The sequence below is a fragment of the Sinocyclocheilus grahami genome, unplaced genomic scaffold, assembly GCF_001515645.1.
Source record: "Sinocyclocheilus grahami isolate Dianchi unplaced genomic scaffold, SAMN03320097.WGS_v1.1 scaffold674.1, whole genome shotgun sequence".
Classification (NCBI taxonomy): Eukaryota; Metazoa; Chordata; class Actinopteri; order Cypriniformes; family Cyprinidae; genus Sinocyclocheilus; species Sinocyclocheilus grahami.
In genome coordinates, this window is record NW_015505853.1 from 658,099 (window position 1) to 679,797 (window position 21,699).

General features: G+C 35.9%; 3 protein-coding genes across 4 annotated transcripts in view; 1 reads left to right on the forward strand and 2 right to left on the reverse strand.

Annotated features, from left to right (window-relative positions):
- The first annotated feature begins 1,573 nt into the window (after positions 1-1,573).
- LOC107559096 (V-type proton ATPase subunit D-like) lies at positions 1,574-6,812 on the forward strand. The gene is made up of 9 exons (XM_016242824.1): positions 1,574-1,777; positions 2,788-2,905; positions 3,036-3,115; positions 3,211-3,278; positions 3,373-3,417; positions 4,122-4,225; positions 4,309-4,375; positions 4,476-4,554; positions 6,165-6,812. The coding sequence occupies exons 1-9, from the start codon at positions 1,737-1,739 to the stop codon at positions 6,307-6,309; spliced, it is 747 nt and encodes a 248-aa protein (XP_016098310.1). The 5' UTR covers positions 1,574-1,736; the 3' UTR covers positions 6,310-6,812.
- Positions 6,813-8,315: 1,503 nt separating this feature from the next.
- The window catches only part of LOC107559079 (MAGUK p55 subfamily member 5-A-like), a 46,127-nt gene continuing 32,743 nt past the window's right edge, over positions 8,316-21,699 (reverse strand). The window contains exons 10-11 of the mRNA XM_016242810.1: positions 9,439-9,561; positions 8,316-8,709 (exon numbers count right to left, since the gene is read on the reverse strand). Coding sequence (XP_016098296.1) covers positions 8,533-8,709; positions 9,439-9,561 — 300 coding nt within the window. The 3' untranslated portion in view covers positions 8,316-8,532. The remainder of the gene's footprint in view (positions 8,710-9,438; positions 9,562-21,699) is intronic.
- Positions 10,537-21,222, reverse strand: LOC107559121 (histone H3.v1-like). Of its 2 annotated transcripts, XR_001605563.1 has the most exons (4): positions 20,933-21,222; positions 15,881-16,465; positions 15,020-15,400; positions 10,537-13,260 (listed from the first exon to the last, which is right to left on the reverse strand). XR_001605563.1 is itself a non-coding variant. In XM_016242850.1 (3 exons), exons 1-3 carry the CDS (start codon positions 21,085-21,087, stop codon positions 15,313-15,315), a joined length of 828 nt encoding a protein of 275 aa, XP_016098336.1. In that variant the 5' UTR covers positions 21,088-21,222; the 3' UTR covers positions 14,774-15,312. The 2 variants fall into 2 exon arrangements, 1 of the variants encoding a protein (XP_016098336.1); XM_016242850.1 differs by lacking the exon at positions 10,537-13,260 and having other exon boundaries at positions 14,774-15,400.

Sequence of the window (21,699 nt, forward strand, 5' to 3'; positions counted from 1 at the left end):
GAAACTTGCTAATTAGCACATTATTAGGAAAGGCGATTTGCAAAGGTTCATTACAAAACCTTACACTCACTTCTTCTGTAGATGAGGCTGGATCAGGATGATTTGCGCGAACATAGACGCATTTATGTAGATCGAGGGCGCATTCCCTTCAGAAACAAATGTAATCCACTCCGTCTTCAGCGGCTCAGATGTCGGGAGTAAATGACGACTGCTGTTCATTATTACATCCAACAACAGAACACCTCGATCGCTCAGGAGTCATTCTTGTCTACATCTGCTCCGGCGGTGAAACAATGGCGGACTGATGACAGTCACTCAGGGGCGGAGCTAAGGTAAGACGCCAGTCCAGTCTGTGCTGAAACACTGCTGTCAATCAAACTATCGTGGGAGGGGCCTGTTTTTGTGACGTCACTCATACAGGCATCTGAGATCGGCTCGATTTGAAAAAGGAGAAAACATTTAATCAGATTAAAAAAAAAACACTGGGTGGATTTTTATCATTATAGGGTGGTTGTGTACACAGTGACACATTTCAGTTCAAACTACTTGTAAAAGAGCATGTAGCATCCTATGACCCCTTTGAGCAAACTATATCAAATAAAAGGTCAATTTCTTTTTAGGGAAACAAAACAAATTGCATTACTGTAATTCTTGCTGAGCGTTATTTACAACCCTACAAAATCCCCAACTTTTGATAAATGGTCTCTCCTTTTCTGACAAACGTTTTAATAACAGTTTTATAAGAAACTCCTTTAATGTTGGCTCCAATCCTCCATGTAGCCTAAATCAAAATGGCTTAAACCTCACTGTATATCTTGGCATAGCATCTGGATATTACCATATTAACATGCTATTTATTAAGCAAAAGAAGTACTTTACAAAATTATTCACAGATGTTATCCTGTAAATGTAGATATATTCATAGTGTTTGTGATAGGCTAAATGTACCTTCTGTAATATATCAGCTGAAGATATTGAATATTTATTTTTCTATTTTCTATAAAGTCGACTTTATAATAACAAACAAAAATGTAAACAAAGTCCTTCATTCAGAACCTAATGATATTTGACTTTGTTTTCAAAACCCATATTTTTCTGAAAAGCAAAACTACATTATTAATCTGTTAATAGTTAAGTTTTATATTCACAATTCAAAAGAAACCATCACATATATATATATATATAATCATAATATTAACTTTTGTAACACTGATCTTAAAATATATTTGGAAACCCTTTCTAATATGAGATCACAAAATAAGAAGCTTATAAACATTCTAAAGCTTTTCAAATGTATGTAACTGCCCTAATATTACATAGCACTTTTTTATCCTAATATTTTTTTGTTTATGTTTATGTTTTTTTTTTAATTTTTTTTTTTTTTATATATGCTTTAAACTGTACACCATTGCCTAATATTTGCCTTGTACCTGTATGTGATGTAACTAAATAAATAATAATAATAAAAGTAATAATAAAAAATAAAAAGCATTATGTTGAAATGTGAAAACCGCTACGTACGGATATACACGCACGGAAGTGAATCGACCAATCGCCGCGTTCAGGAGGAATCACGTGACCTCCAGTCAGCTGCTCAAATCTTACGTCTTGAGTCCAGGGGTCATAGCGACGGGATTATAATCATTTAATCGTGATATTAAATAAACTGTATATTTGACGACTTCAACAGCAAAGCGTCTCAGTAGATTGATACAGTGTTTAAGAAAAGAAGAAAGATGTCCGGAAAAGATCGTATCGACGTATTTCCCTCTAGAATGTGAGTATTATGGCTCATAAAGGCAAATCAGATTCCATATGTTTAATCACGCATGAAAACAAGAGAGTGACAGCATCTGATTCATACATATTTGATCAGTTTATGGTTTTATAAAGCAGGTGCGATCTCAAAGCGCGAGCTAAGATCATATTAAATGCGCTGGAGTCGTGCTCGTGCATCTTTAATACTTGTATAGAATGTGTTGCTTTGTAGCTACACATTTTAAATATATGATGTATTTTATATGCATTTCGCATGTGTTTAAATATTGCATAAACACGCATATCATATTTGTCAATATATTATAATGCAGATGCATTTTGTCTAATAAATATATAACTCTATATGATGGATGACAATGTTTTGGATGCATATTAATAATGTGAAACTAAAGCATGCAGTAATTCATTAGAGGAAGTGATATTATTCACTGTCATGCGAGCCCTTCTATTATGGAGGACGAAACCTGCAAAAACAATAAATAAATAAACACACAAATAAATAAATAAATAAATGTGTGTATAAATACACAAGTTCTTGTTTAAATACATGTAGAAATAATTAAACATGTGATTAAAGTAGGCAAATAAATCAAATAAATATAGAAATAGGAATAGTTTAGCATTTCCTTAAACATTTTCTATTTGCCCACCAATTTATTTGATTTATTTGCCTACTTTAATCACATGTTTAATTATTTCTACATGTATTTAAACAAGAATTTGTGTATTTATACACATTTATTTATTTATTTGTGTGTTTATTTATTTATTGTTTTTGCAGGTTTCGTCCTCCATATTCTATAACTGAGAGATACTGAACAAAAATGCATAGTATATATATAACCTATAATAATGCAATTTATACAATAAAAAAATCACATAAGAAAAATAAAATAAAATGTAAACGATATGTGTATGAAAATGTAATCGTATGCAAATTGCATGCCTAAAATGTCATACTTTTCCCTTAATTTATGGCCTGTATTATATAATTTTTTGTTGCATCAGGGCTCAGACCATTATGAAAGCTCGACTGAAAGGAGCTCAAACTGGCCGGAATTTGCTGAAGAAGAAAGCCGATGCTCTGTCCATGCGATTTCGTCAAATTCTTAGGAAAATCATTGAGGTATAACATCATATCTGTGCTTTTTAAAATGTATTTTATATGTTGTATATATGGTGTGTTTTTTGTCAGTTGTAGTTTTTTAATTGAATATTGTTTTTCGAAATGTTTGAATTGATGACTAATCTTTCAGACTAAGACGCTGATGGGAGAGGTGATGAGAGAAGCTGCCTTTTCATTAGCTGAGGCCAAATTTGCTGCTGGTGACTTCAGGTAGTTAAAAATCACTTTAAAGCAAAGCTTTTCATAAATATGATGCATCACAGGACGAACCTGGCACCAGATCTCACCAAATTTTGTCCCATCAGCACTACAGTCATTCAGAATGTGAATAAGGCCCAGGTGAAGGTCAGAGCAAAAAAGGACAACGTTGCAGGTTTGCGAGCTAAATGAAGTCTTATGTGAAAAACTGGCCAATTTCTTCTTTAATTGATCGCCTTGTCATGAGCGTCACCTGTGTTTGTTCTCAGGAGTTACTCTACCGGTGTTTGAGCATTATCAGGAGGGAGGAGACAGTAAGAATCATATTCCGTTTATGTTCTGAAGAAACAGTTCACCCAAAAATTAACGTTTGCTGAAACTGTGCTCACCCTCAGGCCATCCAAGATGAGTTTGTTTCTTCATCAGATTTGGAGAACTGTAACATCGCATCACTTGCTCATCAATGGATGCTCTGCAGTGAATGGGTGCCGTCAGAATGAGAGTCCAAACAGCTGATAAAAACATCACAATAATCCACAAGTAATCCACACCACTCCAGTCCAGCAGTTAATGTCTTGTGAAGTGAAAAGCTGAGTGTTTGTAAGAAGCAAATCCATCAAAGCAATTTAACTGTTGCTAATATTATGGATTATAGACTCATATTTTGGCCGGAAGCAATTTGTTTCTTTTCGCTTCACAAGACATTAACTGACGGACTGGAGTGCTGTGGATTATTGTGATGTTTTTATCAGTTGTTTGGACTCTCATTCTGACGGCACCCATTCACTGCAGAGGATCCATTGCTGAGCAAGTGATGCAATGCTACATTTATCCTTTCGCTTCTTCCAAATCTGATGAAGAAACAAACTCATCTACATCTCGGATGGCCTGAGGGGAGAACATTTTCAGTAAAAGTTCATTTTTGGCTAAACTATTCCTTGATTAGCATATACCTGTGAAACTGGAGCTCGTTTGAACACTTTCAGGTGTCATTTCAGGCATTTTTTCTTGTCTGTAGGTTATGAGCTCACTGGTTTGGCCAGAGGTGGAGAGCAGCTGTCTCGGCTGAAGAGGAACTACGCCAAAGCAGTCGAGCTTCTTGTAGAGCTGGCCTCACTGCAGGTATGAATATATTTATTCATATCCATAAAAGAAAATGTAAAAATGTAATGTCTCAATGTCTAATGTGATTCATTCACACACAGACCTCTTTTGTGACGCTGGACGAGGCCATTAAGATCACAAACCGCCGTGTGAACGCCATCGAGCACGGTGAGATCTCACAGCCGCCTCGGAATGAGAATGAAACCTTCAGGCTTCTTGTAAAGAAAAAAACCGAGATAATGTGACGCTCGTGTGTCTTTCCTCTCAGTGATTATTCCCAGGATCGAGCGCACGCTCACGTACATCATTACTGAGCTGGATGAACGAGAGCGAGAGGAATTCTACAGGTGAGACTGTAGTGCAATATAGCCAGATCATGTGACAACAATGTAGCATACTACTGCTTCAAACGCTTATTGCTTTATCTACATCACTGTTATTTTAGTATCATTGAGATAATATTATAGCTTTAAATTCGTTTTTTAAATTTTAGATAAAGTTTTAGTAATTTTGTTGTGTTTTTGTAATTTTGTTGTGTTTTGTTTCTTTTTAAATATATTAAAATATATAGTTTTTTATTTAGGTTTTAGTTCATATATAAATGAAAGTGAGAAATGTTGCCTTGGCAACTAGTTGAAATAAAATAAAATACATTTTTGTTATTTTATGATTTTTCTAGTGCCAGTCAAATGATTAATCGCATCCAAAATAAAAGTTTTTGTTTACATAATATATGTATGTGTACTGTGTATATTTATTATGTATAAATAAATACACACACATACAGTAAATATATTTAAAATATAAACATAACATACACTGAACAAAATTATAAACACAACACTTTTGTTTTTGCCCCCATTTTTCATGAGCTGAACTCAAAGATCTAAGACTTTTTCTATGCACACAAAAGGCCTATTTCTCTCAAATATTGTTCACAAATCTGTCTAAATCTGTGTTAGTGAGCACTTCTCCTTTGCAGAGATAATCCATCCACCTCACAGGTGTGACATATCAAGATGCTGATTAGACAGCATGATTATTGCACAGGTGTGCCTTAGGCTGGCCACAATAAAAGGCCACTCTAAAATGTGCAGTTCTTAAATATATACATGCATGTGTTTGTATTTATATATACATAATAAATATACACAGTATACACGCATATATTATGTAAACAAAAACATTTCTTTTGGATGCGATTAATCGTTTGACAGCACTAGTTTTTTCATTTAACATTTATTTCAAGTAACTGAATTTTTTTATGGTTATGATTTTAGTTTTAATTTACTATAATAACCCTCATCTATATATGAAATTGGTTTATGTATCAAAATATCAATACTTATTAGAGGTCGACTGATATTGGAGTTTGCTGATACAATAATAATTTGTTTGAAGAATTGTAATAACCGGATTATTGTGCTGATACAAGTAAAATCTATATATAAAACATGTTAAATAATAGTCTTATTCTTTCCTTCCCTGTTATAATGATAAACAATCCCAAAATGCACTGGGACTCTTATTTTGAAATGTTTTTGTTTTACTACTTCCAGCCACTCATTCAGAATGATGAGGGAAATAATATATGCAATCGTACAGCTATCTACAACAAATTATAATAAAAACATAATTTATTATTTTAATAATCAAATTAGCCCATATTGCGATTCCTGTTTTTCCGTCCCCAAATTTAAGACTTCTTAAATTTATTCATATTTATTGTTACTTCTGTTACCATTTATTTAAGATTTTTTATGACTTTAAATGTAATAAAACTTGACTTTTTAAGGAACCTGTTACAAAGAATGCTGCTTTTAGCAGTCCAAATGAAATATTATATTAATATAATATTTATATTAACATTATATAAATAAATATCATATTTATATAGTCCAAAATAAGATATTCAGAATATTCACCAACCCTTCATCAACCTGCTTTCCCGTCGCAGGCTCAAGAAGATCCAGGAGAAGAAGAAGCAGCACCGTGAGAGGACGGAGAAGGAGAACGCCCAGCGTCAGGCTCAACTGGGCCCGATCGCCGAGCCCATGAACATGCTGAACGATGAGGCCGACGAGGACATGCTGTTTGAATGAGATCTGTGCTGAACCCACAAACCACATCATATTTATTCTTTGTGCCTGTAAGGCCGAGCTTTACGGGAAAAGTGGAAGATCTTGTTTTGTGTGTATGTTGGTGCCATCACTTCTTTTGTTTAGGATGAATAGTACATCACAGATGCTGCAACAATGTGCAGGTCGATCATCTGAATCCAAAAACCATTTAAAGTGGAAGTTTTTTTTTTTTTTTTAAATGTCTGAACAGAAAAGAAAACCTGTAAAATAGTTCAAATGAATTAAAATGACCATCCCATTGAATTGTACTTATAAGCATGCGTGTTAAACCAGTGCAACCTTCTCCGTTAGCTAGTGTGTGATAACTGAGAGTATTCTGTGGTCAAATAGTTCAATGTTGACATAATCCTTACCGAACATCAGCCCAGATTCTTCCTCATGCCCAGTTGCTGGTTCTCCATGCAAATGTGTACTCAAATCCCACTTCCTGTAAATTAAATTTTAATAAATGTTGTACATGGTCATTTGCTTGGTCATTTGTTGATTAGTTAGTGTGATGAACACAAAATGGGTTGCAAATGCATGTTGACTTTAAACTTTTAAAATCAAACTTGATTTATAGCCAAAGCTTGTTTCTGCCACGGGATAAAAAAAATGTAAAAAGGTAATAGCCCCTTTTTTAATATCACAATTGTGAAATGTTTCTTTTATATGTTCTAGAATTGCAGTATATGTAAACTCACAATTCTGAGAAGTTGCAACTGCGAGAAAAAAAAGTTTAAATATATATTATAATGTGGCAGAAACAAAAAAACTCAGAAATAATTGTGAGATAAAAAGGAATTACATTTCAAAAACTTTTATCCAGTGGCGGAAACAATATCATATTACTGTAATTTGCTTAAAATTCAAAAAAAAAAAAAAAAATCAAATTCACATATTCACTAAATTTCAATGTAGAAATAAATGTTAAATCACGAAATGAACATGTGCTTCAGTGGTTTTGCACTCAAACTGTTAAGCGTTGCATATATACCATTACGCCAACTTTTTAATTGAACTTTTTTAATGAAAAACAATTTTAACATTAGTTTTAGCTTAGGTGTTGTCAAATCATACATTCAACACGTTTTACATTCAATGTCAATGTGTAATATGTTACCTTAAGAACACTGAAACAGATTTACAGCTTTATGACACTGCTCACAAATATCCTCCATGATGAGGAAACAATTTAATATGTATCTACATTAAAAAAATTATTTCAATGCTTGTTTTTCTTCTTTTTTTTACAGGTGTGGAAATGTTAGAGGTGAAATACTAAAAGCACAAAATACGGTAAAACAATATTGCAAAAATCTCCACAAAACTTATGGAAGTCCATATTGCAGCAATTCAGGCCTATTTGGAGTGAAAAAAATACTGTACTGCATACTGTGCACAATGTACAGCATACTATATTTATGTGAATACATCAATTTAATTTATGTATACACATAAATAAGTATGTTTAAAAGAATAATTCACCCAAAAATTCAAATATGCTGAAATGTACTCACCATCAGTCCATCCAAGATGAAATGTAGCATTGCATCACTGTCTCGGCAATGGATGGGTGCCGTCAGAATGAGAGTCCAAACAGCTGATAAAAACATCACAGTAATCCACACCACTCCAGTTTTTGCTTGTAAACGGTGCTTGATCTGTGCAGATTTCTCTCCTGATTCAGACCAGATGACTTTTTAACTGGAAGAAGCAATATTATGGAAAGAAGCAACAGTTTGAAGTTAAAAGCGTCTTGATGGATTTGTTTGTGTCAAACACGCAGCTTTTGTCTTTTCAAGACGTTAACTGATGGACTGGAGTGGTGTGGATTACTTGTGATGTTTTTATCAGCTGTTTGGACTCTCATTCTGACGGCACCCATTCACTGCAGAGGATCCACTGCTGAGCAAGTGATGCAATGCTACATTTCTCCAAATCTGATGAAGAAACAAACTCCTCTACATCTTGGATGACCTGAATGGGGAGAAAATTGTCAGCAAATCTTCATTTTGGGGTGAACTATTCCTTTAACAAGTAGACACACACAAAAGGAAGCACACTGTGCACAATATTCATACTGCAAAAACAGTATGAGCAGTATGGTGGCCATTTCAAACATACCGCTTGTTGCTCCTCATCAGAGCAATTCTAGCCTTCAACAGTGAAAACACATAATTTCTTCTGAACTGAAAGTGTTGTTTAGCTGTCCCAGGCTGAAGGGACCCACTGCGGCTCGATGTCCAGTTTGCCAATGAGTCTCAGCAGCTCAGAGACACTCTTGTCCTGCTCGATGTTTGTGATGACTGCATCGAACAAGTGACTGTAGCTGTGCTCCATCTCACGCACTTTCTCCAAGGTCTCTCTCACATCCTCGGGCTGCGCAAAGAATATTACATGATAATAATTGGTTTGTCAAATGCTCAAAGAGAAACCTAATGTGAAATATGATTTAAAGGGATAGTTCACCCAAAAATGAAAATTCTGTCTTCATTTACTCACCCTCATGTCGTTCCAAACCTGTATGAGTTGCTTTCTTATATCGAACATAAAAGAAGATATTTTGAAGATTGCTGGTAATCAAATGGTTGGTGGTTGCCATTGACTTCCATAGTAGGAAAAAAAATACTATGGAAGTCAATGGCAACCACCAACTGTTTAATCTTCAAAATATCTTCTTTTATGTTCGATATAAGAAAGCAACTCATACAGATTTGGAACGACATGAGGGTGAGTAAATGATGAGAGAATTTTCATTTTTGGGTGAACTATCCCTTTAAGTGTTTTCCCATATGCAACTGTACATCTAGCAGTCAAAAGGTTTGGACACACTTAATAAAAAGATTTTCCTTGTGTTCTCAAAAACCTTTTGATCTAAAGGCTTTTACTTAAAAGCTTCAAATATGAAAATATTTTTGATAAAAAATATATCATTAAATTAATAGTGAATGCGTTTTATTAAAAAATATATTTTTTAGTTTTTTGGATGAATTGGATCAGATTAAATTTAAAGCAGCATTTTTACTTTATATTATATATATATGTATGTGTGTGTATAGTTGACTGCAAGTGTAAATTATCTAAATGAAAAATGTGTATCATGAAGACCATGTGTTTCTTCACTCCTCTGGTTAGCAGGGTGGAGAATCGCTCCTGAGGAGGAGGAGGAGGAGGAGGCCTGATGAAGATGATGTACGGTTTAAGATCTGAGGAACACAGCAGTCGCAGGGACTGAGAAATACAAAACACAAATGAACAAATGAAATGTAAACCAGAAAAAGAAACCAATACATGTAATGTACTGAATATATTGTAATGTTCACTGTCTAATAGTCTGAGATGGATCTGTTTTTCAATCTGCAACAAATACCAAAATCCTATGAATGGACATCATAATTAAGATTTCACAACTAAGATTATTTTCCTGGCAATTAAGCACATTAGCCTACAAATTCACATTATTGTATGCCACGTTGTTTTAGGTGTTCTGATTATTATTATTTTGTAATTAGACTTAAGAGTAAATTTTTTATATTATATTACAGTCAGGGTCACAAATTAATAGAGAAATTAATTAATGGAAAAATTCCAATAATTCCCACTGTTCTAGATATAGATTCTGATGTTGACATAAAATGATTTTTTTAATATCATTTTTCATATTTTTTTAATAAGATTTTCTAGATCATCTTGTGCCTCAATAACTTTAAATTGAAGATGAAACATCCCTACTTAAGTCTCATCTTTTATAGCACCATTAGGTATTTTCTGCAGGTTATTTTATCCCCAAATAGTACATAGAAATCTCAAACTGCAATTGTTTTTTGAAGTTTGGAATGAGCGCACAAACTATTTAAATCAGCAAATATCAACCTTTAAAAATGAACGATTAAAGTCATAATTAGTGCTGTCAAACGATTAATCACATCCAAAATAAATGTTTTTGTTTACATAATATATGTGCACTGTGTATATGTATTATGTATATATAAATACACATGCATGTATATAAGAATTTTTTTGGTTTATATATAAAATATTTATATATTTTAATATATAAATATATATACATGTAAATATTAAAAAAATATATACATGCATGTGTGTGTATTTATATATACATAATAAATATACACAGTACACACATATATTATGTAAACAAAAACCTTTATTTTGGATGTGATTAATCGTTTGACAGCACTAGTCATAATACAATGTATTCTGTCATCATGTGTGCTTTAGCTACAATTAAGTCTAACCTACAGTTAGAATACTGTAATTTTTGTGCCACTAATGCCACCAAACACAATTGCAAAAAGAATGATTGTTCTCAACCTCAAATTGATCAATTATTTGATAACACCACCATGTTACACTTTACGGGGGAAACATCATGCTTACAGTAGATCAGTTTGGACTGGGATACCACTATGTATTTTAACATACAAAGAAAACACACTTCAAGTAAACATTTCTTTTGATGATGAATACTGGATTTCAGCAGTGCCCTTTTGGTAGAAAAAGCACCTGATAAAAATGTACGCAAAGTTGCAAACAGAAAACAAGAGACTATATCAATTGTAGTTGTATTTAATAGAGTCATAACTATACAATTAACAAGTTCATACAAAAAATAAAAGGCCCCCAAAAAATCCAAACATGCAACGTATCTACAAATCTTCCAGGTGATAATCTATGTGCCATTTCTTGAAGCAGTTACGTGACGACACAAAGCACAATGCCACCTTGAAGTGGGAGCAGTATATGGGAGTCTTGACTTTACTTCCCTGCAGTTTGCACATGACACAAACTCGCCTCCCATGCGTAGCATCAGAACTGAAATACTCAGGATAGCATTGCTCCGTCTGGGCGGGCGAGGCTGGGGGAGACGACTCCGTGTCGGACGGCGAATATGCATTCGTTTCATTAGGGGTTGAAGGCACCTGTGCTGACATACTTATGGAGACCGGCGTGGCGGATGTTGAGGGATCTTTGGCAGCAGACGAAGAAGGATTCTTACCTCTGCCGGCACGTGCAAGTTCTGAAACAAGGGTTTCCCTAAACAATTTTTGGCTGAGTGGGACCTTGTTCTGAGCTTTCGCCAATTCTTGGTGAAGGATTGACCACTGCGATGTCAAGAAAATGGAAGAAGAAGGTCTTGTACCATTTTGTGGTTTTGTGGAGGACATTATAATACTTTGTGAGGGAATCCGAGAAATCAACACCTCCCATGTATTTGCTATAGTCCTTCACAGCAGATGGAACAGGAATTAGACATGTTCTCCAAACCCCATCGGAACCCTTGGCATTCCTGGTGACCGTATCCCCAGTAAACGCCTTGTGAACTGAGGAACACATGAGGACTTCTCTCGCGTCCATCCATTTGACGAACAGAAGAGGACCTTGCCGATACCAACGGATGGATCCTAACTCAGATCTTCCACTCAGGTCGTTGGCCTTCGGTAAACTGGAAGTATGGCGCAATGTGCCACAAGCGAGGATGCTGTTCTGCAACAAATCCAAGAAAAGAGTTGGGCTGGTGTAGAAATTGTCCATGTATAACCTATAACCCTTGCCGAGGACCTTGTGATCCAGTAGTCTCATTACCTAATCGTACCCGGCACCTTTACCTGACGACGTTGAAGTCTTTCCTTCGTATACAAAGAAATTCCAGGTGTACCCGCAGGACGAATCGGCAAGAACGAAGTTTGTAGCCACATTTAGTTTGTTTGTCATTCATATATCGCTTAAGTCTAATCCTAGCTTTGGTAGTGACCATTCTCTCATCCACCAGAATCTCTCTGTTGGGGTGAAAGTGTTTCCTACACGCCGAAAGAACATCCGTGTACAGAGGCTTGATTTTGAGCAGTCGGTCATAACTTGCGGTGCCTTTCTTCTTGTTGTTCTCCTCGTCCTCCTGAAGATCACAGAGGTAAAGATTCCAGGAGATGGCCTGAAATCTTGCTTGGGAAATGATGGACTGCGGGTACGAGAATTGTACATTTGTTTTCTTGCCCAGTAGTCCGCTATTGACTTCGCCTTCACCAGCCCCATGTAGACAACTAACGTCACATACGAGTAGAACTCGGCTACGGTTAGAGGTACCCAGACGAACTTCTTTCCAGCTTTCACCCTCTTTTCGGCATTGCTATTAGTGTTTCGGACTATTGTCTTGACTGCAGAGTTGGTGAAAAAGAGTTGGAACAACTGTAAGGGCGTATACATTGCGTCCGCTGTGAGATGCAGACCTGGAGGTCTCTTGGGAGAGAAATTCGGTAGTACCGGTTCCTCATCCTCATTGCTGATGTCAAGCCACTTATCTGGCTTACACTCAATTTTCATCCAAGGTGAATCCAAAGCTGAAGACAACCTGCTTCTGGCTTGCCTTGGTGAATAAGTAGTTGCAACGAGCTTCGATTCTCTTCGGTCAAAGTGGGTTGCGGCATAGCTTCAGAAGTGGAAGTAGGTTCGGGATTGTGTTCAGAATTGGTGGAGATGGCGGGATTGGGAGCGGGATCTAAACTTGACGCAGGGATGGCATCAGCGGAGGGATCAGAGATGATTACAGGAGTGGAATCAGCTGCTGGTAACGAATTAGTGATAGCTGTAGAGCGATCAGGAGTTGGTTTAGGTGAGAGGTTGAGTTTTAAAGCATGCTTTCATGGCCGGCCTCTTCGGCGTGGTAAAGTGGGTGCTCGATTAGGGGTAGGTGTGGGAGTGGAATTGTGGTTGGTTGTGGGAATGGCTTCAGATGTGGGTGTAGGAGTGGCTTCAGGAGCAGGTTCAGACGTGGATAGAGAGAGTTTGTCTATCGGTCCTGATGATGTGGTTGTAGGGGGGTTGCCTCCTCTTGGTGACTGAGCTGATGCAGGTGATTTTGAACGATCCGGACTTTCCAGAAGAGGGTTCCAGTCATCACCAGAATCAAGACTGTAATACAAAATAAACACGCTTTATATGCATGGACTCAAAAAAAAATTGACTCGGTGGCTACAATAACAACAACTGAAAACTAGTATCAGGACTAACCCTATAAAGCCTTCCATGAAATCAGAGTCCAAAAGAAAAAAATACATTTAAGTTTAAGGACCCTTTAGATGTAATTCAAAAAAATAAAGTCTGCATGTGTTTTTATTGAGTATCATATTTGATACATCAGGCTTTTATTGAAAATGGGATTCATACTTAAGGTAAAAACCACCTCAGATTTATTCAAGGGGTCAAACTGAGCAAAAATATGCAAGTTACAGGTTCTATGGTCAAAAAGTAATCTGAAATGCATATAAATATCAGTTGTCACTCATTCTCCCAATAATATATCATAGTAAGATGAGATTTAAATGCTTGGTTTTATTGACTGTATTTCTGCACATTTTTAAGTCAAATTTAAGGCTTTTTAAGACCTTTTCAGAACATGAAAAAAACTGAAATTAATACTGTACACTAGGGGTGTCTGTGCAATACTGACAAAAAATTCTATTTCCATATTTTGGGGAATTTTGTTGATTAGACAATAGACAATATTTTACTGTGCAAGTTTTTGAATGCATTTACAACTGCCTAAATAATGATATGAGGCTGGTTTTTAATTATTTAAATTAAAAGGTACCAGTACTTTAAATATAAAACCGCCAGTTGGTGGCAGCAAGTCACTGTCTTTTGCTTGAGTTGAGTGAGCCATTAATTCAACCGATTTGTTCAAATGGATTCATTCAGGAACGAAGAAAGTGACAGCTGTCTTTATGAACGGATCACTGAATCATTAAACTCATTTGTTTAAAACGCTAAGACATTCTGTAATGAAGCACCTCTGTGTTGCTCTGAGACGCACAACAGTTCTGCTGTGGTTTCATTTGGAAAATTTCGTTTCACAAAATTTGAAAATATATTTAATATACACTGAATTTATTTATTGACTGTTTATTGAACTGTTAAATCAATATCACATTTGCAGTCGTGCTAATATTTAAAAAGCACTCACAAAATCACAATTTTTTCATTTTTTGCAAAATGTTACGTATGTAAACAAGACTACATACAATAACATTGAGTTGTAGTAAACTGCTATATCTTCAATCAGATTTTAGACCTCAACACAACATTTAATGCCTATCAGAAAAAAATACACATTTAAGAGATTTTATTCAAATCATAGATTTTTTTGACTTTTTAATGACCCACAGGAACCTTTTATGATTGAAGCGCTGTCATTTTTATTGTGGAGGGCAATACATAAAATGCAATCCAATACAATGATGACTGAGAGATGCACAAATAAACGTTCCTCAAAAACCTGATGGATCATATTTGATACTCACATTTGAACAAAATGTTTCTAAAAATGATGTATGGATAATCAAGTAAACCTAAATAGCTTCAGTCCAGTAAGTGTTCACCTGACATAACCCTATTACTGACATAACCCTTCAAGAATCTTTTTTAAAAATAAGAGAGAAACATGAACAGAAAGCAGTGGTTTTCATTGTATAGAATTTTATTTTGTATAAAAACACAACATGTTTTTGCATTCTACTAGATGGATGCCTTTGACCACTGCGATCGCGTCTTGCATCTTTTGCAAACAAATTCAACATATCTTGAGAACTTTTTATTAAATGCAAAAATGTTTTCTGTCTTATTGACCCTGAATGACACAACTCTACCATAAATGCAAGACTTCCTTACTCACTCTTCTTCCCACAGTTCCTCTTCCCTCCCCGAATCACTGATCTCATTGCTGTCGCCATCAAGGTCGCTGTCAGCCCGAGGCCTGGTGGGTGCAGGATTAGGTTTGGGATCAGATGTGGGTTCAGTGGTGGGTACTGAGGTCAGTGGTTCATCAGTGGTTGTGGGTTGAGAGGTGGGTACATGATCAGAAGTGGCTATGGGTGCAAGTTCAGGCAGGGGACTATGGGTAGTTTTTGAGGTGTGCTTCAAGGGCCCGTCTGTCCGTAGAGGTGTTGTGGATTGAGGGATCGGGAGTTAGAGTCGTTGCCTCTTTGCATTTGATGATTCTGAATCCTCTTGACTTTCTTCCCTTGTAAAAGGCCATTCTTCAATAGCATCCACACTGTAACACAAACCAGACATGCTTCATTACGCATGCACGTGGCACAATTTACAGCACATTAACAATATACAAACACTACTGTTCAAAAGTTTGGGGTTGGAAAGTTTTTTAATGTTTTTAAAAAGAAGTTTCTAATGTTCACCAAGGCATTTGTTTGGCAAGCAATGCAGTAAAAACTGAGACATTGTGAATTATTACATTATTATTATTACAATTTAAAATAACGTTTCTCTATTGTTATATATATTAAAACATAAACAGCATTCTATTAAGTTGATTTGCTGCACACAAATACATTTATTGTCATTATTTTACATTATTATTTTAGCATTTATTTGAAAAATAAATCTTTTGTAACATCATAAATGTTTTTACTGTCACTTTTGACCAGTTGTGTCATTGCTGAATAAAATGCTAATTTATAAAAAATAAATATATATATATACAGTGGTGTGAAAAAGTGTTGGCCCCCTTCCTGATTTCTTATTTGGTTCCTCTTCCTTCACTGACTTGATCTCATTGGTGTTGCCATCTAACAGAAGCCCCGTTGATGTGGGTGTACAGATGAGTGTGGCTATCGGTGCCTGATTGGAGGCGGGTGTGGAATTCGGGCTAAGTTTAAAAGTGGAAGCGGGATTAGAGATGAGTATGGGTGCAGAATTAGGGTTCAGTTTAATGGAGGATGAGGCATTGGTAAGGGTTATAGGAGTGAAATTAGGGTTAAGCGTAATGGTAGATGTGGAATGAGGGCCGAATTTAATGGAGGAATTAGGGATCAGCGTGGCATAAGGGGGGGGTTTAGGCACGATTGTGGCATATGGGGTGGGTTTAGGAAAGAGTTTGGCTTTTGATTTGTCCTTAGACGGTCTGCCTCCCTGTCGAGGTAAGGAGACGGCTGGGGTGTTTTTAGGCGTGCGGGCCATCGCTGGTGCTGCTGGGGAGGGTTTCAAAGCATTTTTAGGTGGCCGCCCTCTCCGGCGTGGTAAAGACGATGAAGGCGAGGAGGATGAGTTCCTCTTTAGTTTTGAGCGCCTGCGAGGCTCCCATTCTTCAGAAGAATCAATACTGTAACATAATGAATACACTTAATTGTTATATCACATTCAACTGGTTTATTGTGTTTTATTACACTTTAGGCAGCAGAAAGCATAAAAACCATAGGGTAAAAAATTATTCATGATTGGAAACAATACATGCATTGACTAAAGTGCTTGCAAGACTGTTTTGCTATTCTTTGTTGTATCATCTGATATTAATTCAGGTCAAACCGCTTAACACACAGATGCTATTCAAGCTTCGTCTTGTACACCTAAGGTTGAAAAATCTATGCTATGTTTTTGCAAACTTCTATAAGTTTAAAGATTTTAAAAGGTCCTGACAGTGATTGTTAGAAATACGACATAAAATGTCCCTACTATCTGACAGACATCACTGAAAACACAAAGTCAGACCTTTCTCATGATTAATCTAAACAAAACTGAAAAAGCAATATGTGACCTGTGCTGGCAAAATGAGTCACAATGAGCAAATTTTCAAAAATGGGTTATTTTTATGTTCGCATTCTCCATTAAAAGACCTTCAGAATGATGTATGATTTCTTGGAATCGGACGAAAAATGACTGAGCTACACCCGTTTGAAGTCGATCGAGTCAGCAAAGTCAATTTTGAGAAAAATAAAAGTTTTCACAGAGCAACGTTGCATCTTTTCCTACACTTATTTTCTTAATTACTATATTAAGTCAAAATATAGCTCATTTTTATTTTATCTTTGTAGTTATAAATCAGAACAGATGCAAAAAAAACAAAAACGAAAAAACAGTAGAACAAATATAAGAAAGAAACAAATAATGAATTACCTTTTTCATTTTACATATAAACAAAAGCATTCAAGAAAGAAAAACAAATCAAACGTAAAAATCCCTTTAGTGTGTTCATTACAAATAAATTGATTATTAAAACTACAAAAGCAGTTCAATCAAGAGCAGCGAGTGATCCCCTCTTTTCTTTTATTGTTAGATTAACATTAATGAGGCGGCCTATATTAAGACCTACTGTACTGCACGGATCTAATATAATGTTACACATCAGACGTTTTTCCCCAACAGTTCCCCAAACGTTCACTTAAGACAAAACAGATTATGTTTGTGTGAATACTTAAATACTGTAATTCTGTGTATATGTGTTAGGCCTGCGCTATAAAACGGTATCGATATTTATCGACGGTACACCTTCTTCGATAACGATATAAAAAAAATTCGATACTAGGCACGTGCTATGAGTGACGCAGACAGCACACACAAACAGGAACATGAGTGCTGTGCCTGCCTGTGATGAGGAGATTGTGAATTAAAAAAAAAGAATATTTGTCGAATTTAAAATAAATATTTGCATTTGAAGGCAAAAATAGAACAATGAATGTTAGGTGTGCGTCAGGGAGCGTCATCAGTGGAGCGCGAGATGCGGTGATGATGATGTAAGTGACGTTGTAGTTTAATGTTTTGTTAGTCTAGCCCACGAGATGCACCGTTGCTGCGTTATTCATTTAAAATATTAGAGAAATATAGAAGCTCAATGCCATTCACACAGAACGCATATTCAGCGCATTTTCTAGACGGTCACATATAACTGCTGCACTCGCGTCTCACAGAAGACATGAATATGAAGATGAGTGCTGTGCCTGCCTGTGATGAGGAGATTGTGAATTAAAAAAAAAGAATATTTGTCGAATTTAAAATAAATATTTGCATTTGAAGGCAAAAATAGAACAATGAATGTTAGGTGTGCGTCAGGGAGCGTCATCAGTGGAGCGCGAGATGCGGTGATGATGATGTAAGTGACGTTGTAGTTTAATGTTTTGTTAGTCTAGCCCACGAGATGCACCGTTGCTGCGTTATTCATTTAAAATATTAGAGAAATATAGAAGCTCAATGCCATTCACACAGAACGCATATTCAGCGCATTTTCTAGACGGACAAATATGACTGCTGCACTCGCGTCTCACAGAAGACATGTATAGAAAGCCATGCAAAGTTAAAACAGTTTAAACTTTTAGAAAACACGTTAAGAATTTGTGGAGGCTTATTCCTTTTCACTGCGTCTCATATGTTTTTAAATGCAGTCTGTGTGATGGGCGATTCGGCTCTTTGGATTAAGCGAGGCATAAATACGTGATGCTGTTTTGTTCATAATTGTTTATGCCATTTATGAAATTACATTTGATTTATATGAGTTAATTTAGACGTAATGCACGTTTGTTTTTATAGACAGTTATTTCCATGCGTTGACAGTTTAATGTGCTGCATTATTTTGCTCATTGCGCCCTCCTGTGGCCTCGGGAAACAAGCCAAACGTTTAACCTATTTAATCTGCATATAAAACATTAGAAATGAGATTTTTGTTTAATTTTTATTTTGTGTTTGACTATTAAATTGAGTTAATTTAAAAATACAGTGGTTAAAAGGTTATAAAAATGTCAGTAATTATTGATACAGTCAGCGTGAGAAACAAGCGGAGAAAAGATACTCCTTTCAGAAAACGTACAAATAAAGGTAATTAAACATCTAAAATTATTATTTAGAGCACTGGGATCGCTAGATGAGGGCTTAATGAACTCCTTTTTGTGAAAACCTCAATCGACATTTTTCACTTTTTTTTTTGCCTGTAGATTTTTATATTACCTGTAGCATATAAAATGGCAAAGGCTGTGATTAAATATATGTGCTGTGTTTCAGAGTGAACGGTGTTCTGTGATCAGCAGTAAATCTCCATCCGAAGGCCAGAGGGCGCTCTCGCGCTGAACCTCCTAATACGCCTCGCAGAAGAAACCCAGAAAATGCCTATCGCTGCAGCTGAATAAACAGAAGATTCAACTGCTTTCATTGATTCAACGTGACTAATAAACACACGACTACAGAGTTCTTATTATTATAATTTTCATTAAAATAAAGTATATTTATAAGGGGGTGCCTTTATCATTGCTTAGAATACTATGAAATATGTTGCGTGCCTTATTCTGTGTAAGAAGCCACATCATCTCACAGAAGGATTTATTTCAAACACTCGCCTGGCGTTATGAAGGGAGTTTGGAGTAAAAACATGTTATTAAATGTGGTATTTTCACATGCTTTCAGATGGAGCAGCATTTACTTCACAGAGCCGTAGTTCACTGACAAGCTACGCAAACAGCTGTCATTATCGCCAACGATTTCTTTGATTTCTGAATCGCATATTTTTTGCGTAACTTGTCAGTGAACTAGGCTGTGTTTAGTAAATTCTGCTCCATCTGAAAGCACGTGATGATGATTTACTGCTGATTACAGAACCGGCTTTTTAAACAAAATGCGCACGACAATCACATTCGATTAATCGTGCAGCCCTACGCTTCAGGTATTCGGCCAATCACAACGCACTGGATAGCTGGCCAATCAGAGCACACCTCGCTTTTCAGACCGATGAGCTTTGTAAAAATCAACGCGTTTCAGAAAGGCGGGGCATAGAGGAGAAACAATAATGTACAGCATGTGGAAAATAATGTGTTTTTTTAACCTTAAACCGCATAAACACATTGCATTACACCAAATACACAAAATAATGTTCTTTTTAGCAACATCATATGACCCCTTTAAATAATTTTCAATTTATCATAAAACAAGAGAACGTATTCTGCTGATTATTTGCAAAATATCTGGTGTGGCGATATTAGGAAAAAGTCTTTCAATGACATCAGGATCTTCTTATGAATAGCTTTTGAACATTTGGCTGGATAACAATGCTGTAACCATACCATTTGGCTGCAAGAAACATCTTTTTGAAAGCGGTGTATTTTTTGCAAACAGCAAATACATGCACAGCTCCCATAGAAGATTGCTGTTTTTGTTGCATAGCAACAATGCTTTAGCAGTGTCAGACCCTTTTGAAGCCCCTATAATTAATGAAGAAACTGACTGCTTTCTCCATGTATTATAGACCTTCTTGGGCACAGATTATCACTGCGCTTTTTCCCAATGATATATAGCTATACATTTCAGCCTATATATGAATTGCTGCCGTTTTTAAGAAATTGAAATGGAGCGAATCAACAGGCACATCCCCATTTAAAAAAAAAAAGATATTCAACTGCATTGTTACCAACCATAATCCTCAATATTTAGGTGACTGGACTTTATCATTCTAAAGAGCATTTGATTGGACAAAAATATGGATACGCCCCTGAGTGCAAGATGACGTCATTTAGATTTTGGCCCGTTTCCCAGATGAGAATTTTTTTTATAATGTAACTATATACATGCATATATGTATGTAGGTGTATATATATATATATATATATATATATAACCAACATACACACGCTATAAATAAAAATATTATTATTTATTAGTGCATTAGTTTTGATTTCATGCAGTCTTTATGCTTTGGCGTCTTGCAAGCACTGTTTTTTCTATCTAGCTTTAAAAACTGCATTCTGCATTTAAGCAATAAAAGGAGATTTTTCTACCCCACAACAGGTAAAAACGCTACACATGCATTACTCACTCTTCTTCTCGCGGTTCCTCCTCCGCCGCCGAATCGTCGAGCTCGTCGCTGTCTGACAGAGGTTTGTATCCAACTTCAGTATCGCAATCTTCTATTACGCACTCGATTTCATAAAACATTTGCTTTTTCGCTCCGACATCCTCCGCTGATGCCATTTCGAGCAGAAAAGGCGAAGAAAACTAAACGCTGCAGAACATGCGCGCAGACTCGCAGCGCCGGAGAGCCTTCTGCGTAAGCCCCGCCTCCCACCGCTACGTAGGGATCGTCGCAGGCTCTGATTGGAACACAATCTTGAGTGGCGTGACAACGACAGGCTGAGCTCATCAGTAATGCGACGTGAACCGAAAAGTAGACCCTTTTATTTATATTTTAAGAACCAAATATATATCTATATAAAAACATGTTTTTTAATGTAAAGATATTTATTTCAATGCAGTCTTGACTCTTGGTCCTTGCCTTTTTGTTTGTCTTGTCTTTGTGGTTGTGTTAAAATGTTTGGCAATAAATATAAATAATATTAAGAAAATAATATAAAGAATAAAATATTTAGATTTTTACTGCTCTCTGTTGTTGTAGTACTGCATATAAGAAAAACTGATGAAGTTAAGTAGTATGCAATTGTTTCATCAGCTACATATTTCACATTTTCACACATTTTAATACACGTTATTGCACATTACTTTAATGACCTTTTGCTTTTTTTAATTTATATCACATATGTCATACGGCCAACCAATTCCATGCATGCTGTAATTACTCCATCTTAC

Coding starts and splice junctions, on each gene's coding strand:
- LOC107559121 (XM_016242850.1), bottom strand. CDS start 21,087: ATGGCATCAGCGGAGGATGTCGGAGCGAAAAAGCAAATGTTTTATGAA. Junction 16,466..20,932: donor GAGGAACCGCGAGAAGAAGA/GTGAGTAATGCA, acceptor ATTATGTTACAG/TATTGATTCTTCTGAAGAAT. Junction 15,401..15,880: donor GAAGAGGAACCAAATAAGAA/ATCAGGAAGGGG, acceptor TTTGTGTTACAG/TGTGGATGCTATTGAAGAAT.
- LOC107559096 (XM_016242824.1), top strand. CDS start 1,737: ATGTCCGGAAAAGATCGTATCGACGTATTTCCCTCTAGAAT. Junction 3,116..3,210: donor TTTGCTGCTGGTGACTTCAG/GTAGTTAAAAAT, acceptor TTGTCCCATCAG/CACTACAGTCATTCAGAATG. Junction 4,555..6,164: donor GAGCGAGAGGAATTCTACAG/GTGAGACTGTAG, acceptor TTCCCGTCGCAG/GCTCAAGAAGATCCAGGAGA.